General features: G+C 46.0%; 1 protein-coding gene across 2 annotated transcripts in view; it reads left to right on the forward strand.

The window, feature by feature from the left end:
- The window catches only part of PKNOX1 (PBX/knotted 1 homeobox 1), a 205,128-nt gene that overhangs the window by 98,735 nt on the left and 92,749 nt on the right, over positions 1 to 13,644 (forward strand). For both annotated transcript variants that reach the window (XM_078656380.1, XM_078656381.1), the window contains one exon: positions 6,495 to 6,622. In XM_078656380.1, the coding sequence (XP_078512506.1) occupies positions 6,495 to 6,622 (128 nt within the window). The remainder of the gene's footprint in view (positions 1 to 6,494; positions 6,623 to 13,644) is intronic.

The following is a 13,644-nucleotide window of genomic DNA, read 5'->3' on the forward strand; positions in this document are numbered from 1 at the left end:
TGTTTCTGAACCCCTGGGGTGGGAGCCTTCGCTCCCTGAACCCAAAAACAGTCTTTCCTGGGTAGAGGTGTTCACACCTCCCCCAGGCCAGGAAGAACCCTCTGTGGCAGAGGATCTTCAAAGGCCTTGCCGCCTTTGTAATGTGACCCCCAGCCTCCCCTGTGCCTACCTTTGCCAACCCCACTCTTCAGTGCCCGCCATCTTGCAGATGCCGGGCACTCTTCAGTCAGGATTAGGGATTGTGCCCATTCCCCCATGTGGGGTGAGCACACCAAGGGTGTAGTCACCCTAAGGTAAGTAGCCAATTGGCTACTGACCTCGAGACCCCCCTGCACACTATACCTCATTTTGTTATAGTATATACATGGCCAGCTTCCCACACCTGTCAAGCCCTGCACTCTGGTTAAGGTTTCTAGAACGGCTAAAGCGGATAGAGCTCGAAAAACCCAGCACAGACGGCGGTAAGGGGCGTTGCAATACTATTAGGCAACAGTATTGATTGGGAAATTAGGGAGGTAACCGGGGATCCACAAGGTAGATGCATTTGGGTCATAGCTGCAATTAAAGGATGGAGTCTAAACTTTATTAATTATTATGGTCCAATAAGTGACAATATTGATTCTCTTACCCAGCTTTATGAAATGGCTCTGGGACTGGCCCCCTTGAGTTTTGGAGGCTATTTTAACTTGATCCAAGATCTGGCCAGAGATATGTCAAATAATAAAACAACTAAAACCAAAGACGAAAAGGTTAATAGAGGCTTTCAAGTCTAGCTATCTGTTGCTAGATCCCTGGAGGGAAGATCAACCAAATATTAAACAATACTCATGTTTTTCACTTTCATTTAAAACTGCCTCGCATGTTGGTTTGTCTCAAAATTATTGATGAGAGGTCAGTCAGATATTTTGGCCAATGCATTTTCAGATCATTCATTTGTATTTGTAGTAGTAGAGGCTGGTTTAAGTAAAAGGGATAGACCCATAAGGCAGCTAGCCAGATCCTTGCTCTCTACTCATCAATGAAGCAGTTCATTCAAGAGATTTTTGCTATTAATAGTGCAATGACTTCTTTGTTTCCCATCTGGCAGGCTTTTAAGGCAACATTTAGGGGAGGATTATTGCTTTTAAGGCAATTCAGAATAAAGAGTCCTCCCAGCGAGTAGCGAACCTACAGGCAGCATTAGATAACGCAACTGAAGCGAGAGAGAGGGATTCTGGAATGGAGCCAATGGTAGGCTTACTGGCATCAGCAAAACAAAATCAAAGGGGCTACTATAGTTCGGAGGAGATTAATACATCCAACACCTACCAACAAAAAATATACGATGAAAATCAACAAAATGGCAAGTTTTTGGCCTGGTCCACTAGTATTAAAAGCGAGAAGGCCACGATAAAATCTCTAGAGAATCCTGTCACAAGGCTATTAGTAACAGACAAGGATGAGATTGCTAAAATGTTTTTACAACACTACAGTAACATCTATCAGACACAATACATTGTGCCAAAGACTAGCATCGTACAGTACTCATGCTACCATTCAACACCCTAGTCTATCTAATCCACTGTCTCAGTCTTTACTGAAGTCTGTAACGCGCATTGAAATTCAAGAGGCGCTTAAAAAAATGCCAAATGCTAAAGCATGTGGAAATGACGGGCTACCCACAGAATTGTTTAAGACTTTCTCTAGCCACCCTGTCCCTTTTTCAGTTGATTTTTTTTAACTATATCAAAGTAGGAGAGATCCCTTCAACCTTCTAAGAATCCACACTTGTTTTATTTTTAAAGAAAGACAAGAACCTGAAATCGATCCATTCATATGAAAGGATTAGTCTACTTAACACAGACTATGAATTATTAATGAAAATCTGGGCAACCCGCATAATGCCAGCAGCTCAACGGTTAATTCATGAAGATAAAAGTGGCTTTGAGACGAGCCGCTTAATGTTGCGAAAGAGAAAGGGAAAACTCGATAGCTGGTCCCTGCGCCCCTTGAAATAATAGAGCGTGTTTCAATGATCAAAATGTCGGTGCTACCAGTGATAATTTTTATTTTCTCTAAAATTACTGTAACAATCTCAAATAGTACTTTTCAGGAACCAGGCACAGTTTTTAGAAGCTTTATCTGGAATAAAAAATCCTCCTGGGTGCCGCTGGGGGTTCTACAACTTCAGAAGTCGCAAGGAGGATTGGCGTTGCCCAGTATGCAAAGTTATTTTCAGGCCCTTTTGATGGATATTTTCTCCAGGTATTAAAATGAGTGCAAAGCACTAGATAATCTTTTTTATTAATAAGATGATTCCGGATTCAGAAAATAGTCTACCGGTCTTTATTAAAGTAGCTAAAATATCGAAGAAGAGCAGATACAAATTTTTACTGAATATTTATGGACGGATGAGTGTCTTAAGTAAACTATAAGACACCCTTTGATGGATTGTCGTTGTTGCCGATACCTGTGGCTCCTCTTAGCAGAGATTGTGGAACTACACAGTTTTTAAGACCTAAAACGACTTTTTTGTTCAACGCAGATCTACCACCTGGGTAGAACTAATAGCAAGGATTGGTCCACAATGCATGCCACATTTTTTAAGTTTCAATCAGACCAGACACTTTCAACAGGTAAGACCATCGTTCAATTAGTAGAGCTGTAGTGAAGGTCAGATTGCTTGGAATAGGAAATTGGTATTGAGAGCTGTTTGATCTCTCCTTGCCGGTTGATTCAATTAGTTTTCTTTCCAGAATAGAAGAGAGAACACAATGTCAACTATCAGAGAGAGATTGGCATTCTGTTACTGAGATAGGAGATTAATCTCTATGGGTGGCAGATTTGAACCCCTTCGGCGCTGCTCGAATTCTCCCGCTGTGCGGGAGAATTAATAAGTGGGCGGGATTCGGACGAACCCGGCTGTCCTCAGCACACGCCCACCGTGAGGTCGGACGGCCGGGGGCCGTCCTGAGCACCAATGAGGTTAAAAGAAGTTATTCCTGTCTAGATGGATGGCATACTATATCCCGGAAACTTTACATACAATGTATTCAGCGGTTTTGAATCATTGTTTTCGCTGTCAACAAGGCGAAGGAGGCTGGGTTCACACGTTTCATTCTTGCCCGCATCTTTTGAATTTTTGGCAGGAGTTCTTTGAGGTAATCAGTCAGGCTATTTAGAAAACAATAGTTTCAGATGCCACCATTCTACTATTTGGTGTCTCAAAAAGGAGCCATCTGTTAGTAAAAAGTCAACATTACTTTATTTCAGTAGCTTTGACGATTGCTTGTTAATTTATCCTCCAGTATTGGAGGACGGCAAAGGTTCCGACAGTCCAGGGCTGGAAGAATAAAATGTTTCGTACTATGAAATTTGGGGAGGCATACGCGATTAATGTGGGGGGACTAAAAATGTTTAATGCCCAATGCTGTCAGGCAGTATTTGAAAGAAGATCACGGTGCGTGTTAAAGCTCTGCCAGCTACCATGGACTCCCTTATTAATAAGGTGAATTGGATTCATAGCATTGACCGCCAATGAAAAAGTAGCAGACAAAGAGTTTAGGGAAATTGGTGGTAAGGCTATATTTAAAAAAAAAATAATAATCTGAATTTGGTTTTATCTTAGCTGCACTGCACTCTATCGCACACTTTTGATACAGTAATGCACTTTATTAAGGTGACTTGTCTTCAGACAACCAGGGACTTTGCTACTTTTAAAACTCCAAATAAACCTCTAGTCTTGGAAGAACATCTTCCTGGTGTTGTTTTCCAAATATGCCAGCTTTCTTCCTTGTTCCCATTCCGAGGCCACTTTCGACTTGTTCAGGCAGAAATGCGTATCTCAATCAATCAATCAAAACATTTATAGAGCGCGCTACTCACCCGTGAGGGTCTCAAGGCGCTGAAAGGGGGGGTGGGTGCTGCTACTGCTCGAAAAGCCAGGTTTTGAGGTGTTTCCTGAAGGTGAGATGGTCCTGGGTCATTCGTAGGTGTGCGGGGAGGGAGTTCTACGTTTTGGCTGCCAGGTAGGAGAACGATCTTCCTCCGGTGGTGGTTCTGCGGATCCGTGGGACGGTGGTGAGGGCGAGGCTGGCGGAGCGGAGTTGGCGGGTGAGAGTGTAGAATGAGAGGCGGTTGTTGAGGTATTCGGGTCCCATGTCGTGGAGCGCTTTGTGTGCGTGGGTGAGGAGCCTGAACGTGATTCTCTTGTTGATGGGGAGCCAGTGCAGGCTTCTCAGGTGGGCGGATATGTGGCTGTGGCGAGGGATGTCGAGGATGAGTCGTGCGGAGGCGTTCTGTATGTGTTGTAGTCGTTTCTGAAGTTTGGTGGTGGTTCCTGCGTATAAGGCGTTTCCGTAGTCCAGTCGGCTGGTGACGAGGGCCTGGGTGACGGTCTTTCTGGTTTCGATGGGGATCCACTTGAAGATTTTCCGGAGCATGCGCAGGGTGTTGAAGCAGGAGGACGAGTCGGCGTTGACTTGTTTGGTCATCGTGAGGGAGGATTCCAGGATGAATCCCAGGTTGAGTGCGTGGTCCTTGAGTGTCGACGCGGTGCCCTGCGCCGTGGGCCACCAGGAGTTGTCCCAGGCGGATGGGGAATGTCCGAGGATGAGGACCTCCGTCTTGTCTGAGTTCAGCTTTAGGTGACTGAGCTTCATCCAATCTGCGACGTCTTTCATTCCTTCCTGGAGGTTGGTTTTGGCGGTGGCTGGGTCCTTGGTGAGGGAGAGTATCAGCTGGGTGTCGTCGGCGTAGGAGATGATGTTGATGTTGTGTTTGCGTGCGATGGTGGCGAGGGGGCTCATGTAGATATTGAAGAGTGTTGGGCTGAGCGAGGAGCCCTGGGGTACGCCGCAGATTATTTCGGTGGCTGCTGAGCGGAAGGGAGGGAGGCGGACTCTCTAGGTTCTGTCGGAGAGGAACGAGGTGATCCAGTCTAGGGCTTTTCCTTGGATCCCAGTGTTGAAGCGGCGGGTTGTTGGGGTGCGATGGCATACGGTATCAAAGGCTGCCGAGAGGTCTAGGAGGATGAGGGCGGCTGTTTCTCCGTTGTCCATCAGGGTCCTGATGTCATCGGCGGATGCGATGAGGGCAGTCTCGGTGCTGTGGTTTGCTCGAAATCCGGACTGGGAAGGGTCGAGTGTGTCTCGAGGAAAGCGGTCAGCTTTTTATTGACGGTCTACTCGATGACTTTAGCCGGGAAGGGGAGAAGAGAGATAGGGCGGAAGTTCTTGAGGTCTTTAGGGTCCTCTGTGGGTTTCTTCAGAAGGGCGTTGATCTCTGCGTGCTTCCAGTTCTCGGGGAAGGTGGCTGACGCGAAGGAGATGTTGATGGCGTTCCGGAGGTTGGGTGCGATGATGGTGTCGGCTTTGTTGAAGATATGATGGGGGCATGAGTCAGAGGGGGAGCCGGAGTGGATGGAGTTCATAACGTTGGTGGTGTCTTCAGTGTAAATAAATAAATAAACAACCCCTTCAAAACAGTTAATGTCGAACGTAAAAGATGCAGAAGTCGACGTTTCGGTCTGTGATGGCGATGAGGCCGTCGGAGTGATGTGAGCCCAGGCGCGTTGATTTTTACAACGTAGGAAGAGCCCTCAGCGAATACATCGCTAACAGCTGGAACTTTTCAGCTTGGTAAACGAACCCCTTAATACCACGAATTGCATTACCTTTTACAAGCTTCTTTCTGAATCCAGAGAATATTATCTGATTCATGTTCAGGAATCCACTAAGATTTTTCCTGCAAGGATTTTTACCAACCTCTTGTCCTGAAGATGGTCTGACGGTCTCATCGCCATCACAGACCGAAACGTCGACTTCTGCATCTTTTTCGTTCAACATTAACTGTTTTGAAGGGGTTGTTTATTTATTTATTGACATCCTTCTATGTATATGTGAAAAGATGTTAACATAGCTGTTGTGTAGGTTAATTCACGCTACCTCACAGTCTATGTTTGGTTGTTCCAATCCTTCTATTCCCTGATTCCTCATATATTAAATATATGTTTGTTCTGAAGTAGAATTTGTGCCCTGTGTGCTATGTTTCAATTGTTGTTTTCTTCAAAATCATAAGCTTCATTTAAATGTTTTATGAATTGCTTGATTAAAACTGTTGTTCACCACTATTTAGGGTGTAACCCATAAATACCTTTGAGATAATATCTCTAAAAATATTTTTCGAACAAAATCCCTTGTAAGCATATTTCTTTCTTTTTGTATCTTTATCGCCCAAGCCTCCAAGGGTATATTGGGTTACCCACTCTCTTTGAAATAGTAGAGAGAAAGGCATTTAAGAAAGAGGAAAAAGCTACCCTAAGGATAGCACATATATTTGGGGATTTCCAGTGGCACAGGCCAATTGGAAGAATACCACGAAGTCAAAGATAAATATTAGAAACCTATATTGAGATAAGAGGTTAAGAAGCTTGTAACACGTTAACTGTTTTTTGAAACCATAAATGTAAAGGTCACACGGATAATTTCCTTGAATTTTTCAATCCTCTTTTGCAGATGCAAGTAGTGTCTGATTTGAAAACTGAACCAGAGCAGATTGTCTCCGATCCTGCGAACGACACCGTCAGCCCAGTCCACGTTCAATCGCAGACACCCATGGATGCGGACAAGGACTCTATATACAGGTATTCCATGCACCACAGTGGGACTACAACAAAATGAATTGTCACCGTTAATAGTAATTATATTTGGTCTAATTGGAAACCTAAGCAATGTTCACTTCCTCTGTGTCCGATTTCACTTGTTTGTACTTCTCTGATTGAATTACTTGTTGTCAATTAATTTCCTAATTAGTTCAGACCTTGACCTCCCAGGTATCCCTTTTTGTGTTTCTTCTTTGTACCCTTTTTGGACACCCTAAAACACATGCTGAAATGATATAAAGTGTAAGCTTCTGTAGTTCTATCAATTCCTCGGTCGATGACCCAAATGGTGAAAGATAATCACTTAGATTTGCAAACAAGAAATGATTGCAGGTGACATAACAAAAAAAGTAAAAAAAGAGAACGAAGGTAAATCCCTATCCAGTCTCTTTTTTATTCTCTCTGCATTAATGAGTACCTGTGAAAGAACGTGTGCCTGGTTCAAGTGTTGTCTTTTTCTTAACAACCATTTTCAAAACCACTGTAATGAGTGTATAGAATCCACGCTCAATAAATGGCTACAACTCAAGGGCACAGCTTTATTGCATAGTTTAATAGCTTAGGCTAGCTGGGCTTTGGTAGTATGCCAGGCTGGTATTAGGCTAAAACTAGTTGTTAGAAATGAGACCAGCAATAAGCTAGCATCAGGAACTCATCAGAGTTAGGGTGTGCAGAGGTTTGGACACAGGTTACTCAAAACTGAGGAAAGGCCTCATGAACACGGCTAGCAGATTACTCAATATCAGACACGCATGTCTGGCTTTAGATCACATCCTTTGCACGCTCTTGCCAACTTGTTTAGGGTTCAGAGCATTTCAACTTTTTTTCTTAGAAGAAGTCCTTCTGATATCTCTCCTGAAACACACAATTCACCAGCACAGCGGATATCCACCTTATTTTGTTCTTCCTCCATCGTGGTCATACGTGTTTTTGAGAGGTCGGTTCTGTTGCACATCGAAGTCAACACTTTGACGATGAAGGACCAGGGTTCAGTTTGTGAAAACGTCAAGTTAATCACTCTACAGTTGACTGTTTTAGAACTGAATTGTGTGGAGAGAATGGGGCAAGGACATATGAGAATGACTTGTTTGGGGTGAGGGCAAGGAGAATACACCCCTTCATGCAATTCTTGTGATCAGTCCAAAATTCGTTCTGTATGTGACCTCTGTTTACGGAGGGACCACACTGAAGCACCTGTTTGGCTTGTAACGCCTTTAAGAGGAAAAAACCCTGTTTCTTTCCAAATAGTTTTTGAATGGGCACTTTATTCTGTAATTCAACACCGAGAATGTGCGGTGTCGCCGTCCACCACAGTAGTAGAGTTGGTTGCTTCAGAGAATGTACGGTGTCACCGTCCACCACAGTAATAGAGTAGGTTGCTTCAGAGAATGTGCGGTGTCGCCGTCCACCACAGTAGTAGAGTAGGTTGCTTCAGAGAATGTGCGGTGTCGCCGTCCACCACAGTAGTAGAGTAGGTTGCTTCAGAGAATGTGCGGTGTCGCAGTCCACCACAGTAGTAGGGTAGGTTGCTTCAGAGAATGAGCGGTGTCGCCGTCCACCACAGTAGTAGAGTAGGTTGCTTCAGAGAATGTGCGGTGTCGCTGTCCACCACAGTAGTAGATTAGGTTGCTACAGAGAATGTTCGGTGTCGCTGTCCACCCCAGTAGTAGAGTTGGTTGCTTCAGAGAATGTGCGGTGTCGCCGTCCACCACAGTAGTAGAGTAGGTTGCTTCAGAGAATGTACGGTGTCGCCGTCCACCACAGTAGTAGAGTAGGTTGCTTCAGAGAATGTACAGTGTCGCTGTCCACCACAGTAGTAGAGTAGGTTGCTTAAGAGAATGTACGGTGTCGCCGTCCACCACAGTAGTAGAGTAGGTTGCTTCAGAGAATGTACGGTGTCGCTGTCCACCACAGTAGTAGAGTAGGTTGCTTAAGAGAATGTACGGTGTCGCCGTCCACCACAGTAGTAGAGTAGGTTGCTTAAGAGAATGTACGGTGTCGCTGTCCACCACAGTAGTAGAGTAGGTTGCTTAAGAGAATGTACGGTGTCGCCGTGCACCCCAATAATAGTGTAGATTGCTTCAGAGAATGTACGGTGTCGCTGTCCACCACAGTAGTAGAGTAGGTTGCTTAAAAGAATGTACGGTGTCGCCGTCCACCACAGTAGTAGAGTAGGTTGCTTCAGAGAATGTACGGTGTCGCTGTCCACCACAGTAGTAGAGTAGGTTGCTTAAGAGAATGTACGGTGTCGCCGTCCACCACAGTAGTAGAGTAGGTTGCTTCAGAGAATGTATGGTGTCGCTGTCCACCACAGTAGTAGAGTAGGTTGCTTCAGAGAATGTACGGTGTCGCTGTCCACCACAGTAGTAGAGTAGGTTGCTTAAGAGAATGTACGGTGTCGCCGTCCACCACAGTAGTAGAGTAGGTTGCTTAAGAGAATGTACGGTGTCACTGTCCACCACAGTAGTAGAGTAGGTTGCTTAAGAGAATGTACGGTGTCGCCGTCCACCACAGTAGTAGAGTAGGTTGCTTAAGAGAATGTACGGTGTCGCTGTCCACCACAGTAGTAGAGTAGGTTGCTTAAGAGAAGGTACGGTGTCGCCGTCCACCACAGTAGTAGAGTAGGTTGCTTAAGAGAATGTACGGTGTCGCTGTCCACCACAGTAGTAGAGTAGGTTGCTTAAGAGAAGGTACGGTGTCGCCGTCCACCACAGTAGTAGAGTAGGTTGCTTAAGAGAATGTACGGTGTCGCCGTCCACCACAGTAGTAGAGTAGGTTGCTTCAGAGAATGTACGGTGTCGCCGTCCACCACAGTAGTAGAGTAGGTTGCTTAAGAGAATGTACGGTGTCACCGTCCACCACAGTAGTAGAGTAGGTTGCTTCAGAGAATGTACGGTGTCGCTGTCCACCACAGTAGTAGAGTAGGTTGCTTCAGAGAATGTACGGTGTCGCTGTCCACCACAGTAGTAGAGTAGGTTGCTTAAGAGAATGTACGGTGTCGCCGTCCACCGCAGTAGTAGAGTAGGTTGCTACAGAGAATGTACGGTGTCGCCGTCCACCGCAGTAGTAGAGTAGGATGCTTCAGAGAATGTACGGTGTCGCCGTCCACCACAGTAGTAGAGTAGGTTGCTTCAGAGAATGTACGGTGTCGCCGTCCACCACAGTAGTAGAGTAGGTTGCTTCAGAGAATGTACGGTGTCGCCGTCCACCGCAGTAGTAGAGTAGGTTGCTACAGAGAATGTACGGTGCCGCCGTCCACCACAGTAGTAGAGTAGGTTGCTACAGAGAATGTACGGTGTCGCCGTCCACCGCAGTAGTAGAGTAGGTTGCTACAGAGAATGTACGGTGTCGCCGTCCACCACAGTAGTAGATTAGGTTGTTACAGAGAATGTACGGTGTCGCCGTCCACCGCAGTAGTAGAGTAGGTTGCTACAGAGAATGTACGGTGTCGCCGTCCACCGCAGTAGTAGATTAGGTTGTTACAGAGAATGTACGGTGTCGCCGTCCACCGCAGTAGTAGAGTAGGTTGCTACAGAGAATGTACGGTGTCGCCGTCCACCGCAGTAGTAGAGTAGGTTGTTACAGAGAATGTACGGTGTCGCCGTCCACCACAGTAGTAGATTAGGTTGTTACAGAGAATGTACGGTGTCGCCGTCCACCGCAGTAGTAGAGTAGGTTGCTACAGAGAATGTACGGTGTCGCCGTCCACCACAGTAGTAGAGTAGGTTGCTTCAGAGAATGTACGGTGTCGCCGTCCACCACAGTAGTAGAGTAGGTTGCTTCAGAGAATGTACGGTGTCGCCGTCCACCGCAGTAGTAGAGTAGGTTGCTACAGAGAATGTACGGTGCCGCCGTCCACCACAGTAGTAGAGTAGGTTGCTACAGAGAATGTACGGTGTCGCCGTCCACCACAGTAGTAGAGTAAGTTGCTTAAGAGAATGTACGGTGTCGCTGTCCACCACAGTAGTAGAGTAGGTTGCTTAAGCGAATGTACGGTGTCGCCGTCCACCGCAGTAGTAGAGTAGGTTGCTACAGAGAATGTACGGTGTCGCCGTCCACCGCAGTAGTAGAGTAGGATGCTTCGGAGAATGTACGGTGTCGCCGTCCACCACAGTAGTAGAGTAGGTTGCTTCAGAGAATGTACGGTGTCGCCGTCCACCACAGTAGTAGAGTAGGTTGCTACAGAGAATGTACGGTGTCGCCGTCCACCACAGTAGTAGAGTAGGTTGCTTAAGAGAATGTACGGTGTCGCTGTCCACCACAGTAGTAGAGTAGGTTGCTTAAGAGAATGTACGGTGTCGCCGTCCACCGCAGTAGTAGAGTAGGTTGCTACAGAGAATGTACGGTGTCGCCGTCCACCACAGTAGTAGAGTAGGTTGCAACAGAGAATGTACGGTGTCCCCGTCCACCACAGTAGTAGAGTAGGTTGCTACAGAGAATGTACGGTGTCGCCGTCCACCACAGTAGTAGAGTAGGTTGCAACAGAGAATGTACGGTGTCGCCGTCCACCACAGTAGTAGAGTAGGTTGCTACAGAGAATGTACGGTGTCGCCGTCCACCACAGTAGTAGAGTAGGTTGCTACAGAGAATGTACGGTGTCGCCGTCCACCACAGTAGTAGATTAGGTTGTTACAGAGAATGTACGGTGTCGCCGTCCACCGCAGTAGTAGAGTAGGTTGCTACAGAGAATGTACGGTGTCGCCGTCCACCACAGGAGTAGAGTAGGTGCTACATCTCGCTCAGATGATGAGGGAGTTCCACATAGTTGTCAGGAAGTCATACATGGGCGGAGTCCACAGCATGTCTCCTCACAATACGATTACTCTTAAGAAGACTCTCCAGGATCCTCATCGAAACCCACACCCAGGACTAAGACCACACCTCGAGTTTCTAGTATCGACTCAGAAAGCCTTTGCACACTGAAGATCTTCCTTCTGGAGTTTGACCTCGATCAGAGCCTCAGCACACCACCAGGGAACAGGTTTGAGAGCTCCATGGCCTGTCCAAGGTACCGTCCTCGAAAAAGCCTTGACGGTCGGGGCTGGCATCTAATGTTGGGGTACTTTCCTCCCGGAAGCCATCCCTGGGCAATACTCATCGGTTGTATGACTTAAAAACTACTGCCTAAACCACGACTTCTGGATCAACGAAGGCTAAACCACGACCATTACTTAACCACTACATTTTAAACCACTACTCCATAAACCACAAAAAAATTAGATTTAATGCCATTTTTTTCTAAAATACTATTTTAGGTCTGTTTTCAAAAACGAGCACACTGATTATATGCTGTTCGTTTTAAAATTAAAGCAACACTGCCATCTTCTGAAATTAAACTGGTAATTTATGTTAACTAATTTATTCAACAACCTATTTGTTTTGATTTTAATCTTCACGTATTTTTCAATATATATATATATTTTTTTTATCGTATTTGTGGGGGGAGTCCCCCCACACCCCCATTTACCCTTTTAAAAGTTTTCCTAGCATGCTCCGGTGTTCTAAAAGTCGTGGTTCCATTCTTCGTTGTTCCTTCATTCGTGGATGTTACCTTCGTGGTTCAGCCCTCTTCGTTGTTCTATCTTCGTTGTTCAGGTGAGCCGTTCTTGAAACATCGTGGTTTAGGATGTTTCCCACTCTTCTCAATCACCCTGTCATAGATTATTTGTCTACATGGTTTCCTTGTGAGCACTGATGCAATACGTGGTCGCGAATATGAGGCAATTACATATGATGCAGAGTCTCCAACAAGAAGCTTTCGACACCTCTGAACCAGCTCTCGGCAGATAGGGGAGAGGTGCTGCACCCAAATCTGTCACTAAATCATGTCAACTGAATGTTTGCACCTCCCAGATCAGTGCATGCATGTCCTGAGGGAAGCTAGGAAATCTGCAACATGACTATGATGAGCTGCTTAAGGGAAGAGGTTTGTGTGTTACCATAGTGGTTTGAAATTTGCCTTCAATAAAAGCTACAGAACACAATATCCCAACTTATTTCACCTGTAAGGTCATACAAAGCCTACTTTTCTATCCAAATGTATTGCCGGCAATTGCGCTCTACGTACAAAATAGGCGTTAGCAAAGCTATTTCCAAAATATTAAACATTAGGGCATTTATGAGAAGGTTAAAAAGGAATGTCCCTCTTGCTTCTCCTGTGCTTTTAGGTAACCCTACTATTGTTCTAACTAGACTTAGGAGGCCTCCCTTTGAGCCCCTCCATTCTTACCCGCCATAGCTTTTGTCTTGGAAGGTGGCTTTTCATGTTGCTTTTAGTTCCTTGCCAAGAGTGAGTGAACTAAACGTGTTTTTCAGGTTCATAAGGATAGGGTTGTCATCAGAATGCAGCCATGGAATGATTTGAAAAATTACCGGCCCATAGCAAATCTTCCATTTCTGGCCAAACTGACAGAGAAAGCCATGAACCAGCAGCTGTCGGAATATATAGAGAAAAATAACCTGCTTGATGATACCCAGTTTGGGTTCCGTAAATGTCACGGAACCGAAACTGCCCTCATCAAGGCAGTGGATGATATTAGACTCATCCGGGACCAAGGAGGGACAGCCTTGCTGGTGCTCTTGGACCTCTCGGCAGCATTCGACACGGTTGACCATAAGACCTTGGTCAACCGTGTCGAAAAAATGGGAATCCACTCCGCAGCGAGAAACCTGCTCGCCTCCTTCCTGGCTAATAGAACGCAGGCGGTCACTCTTGGACCATTTCGATCTGCCAAACTGTCGCTGCCGTGTGGGGTTCCTCAAGGCTCATCCCTTAGTCCGACACTTTTTAACATCTATGTGTCGGACCTTGCCAGTGTCATCAAGGCACATGGGATGAGCCTAACCTCGTACGCAGACGACACACAGTTGGTGTTGGCCATTAAGGGGGACGGACAGGAGGTGGCAGAAAGGTTCCAAAGAGGCATGATAGCTATCGGTGAGTGGATGGCAGGAAACTGCCTGAAGCTCAACTCCGAGAAAACGGAGGTCGTAATCTTTGGCAA

The sequence above is a fragment of the Lissotriton helveticus genome, chromosome 8 (genome assembly GCF_964261635.1).
Source record: "Lissotriton helveticus chromosome 8, aLisHel1.1, whole genome shotgun sequence".
Taxonomy (NCBI): Eukaryota; Metazoa; Chordata; class Amphibia; order Caudata; family Salamandridae; genus Lissotriton; species Lissotriton helveticus.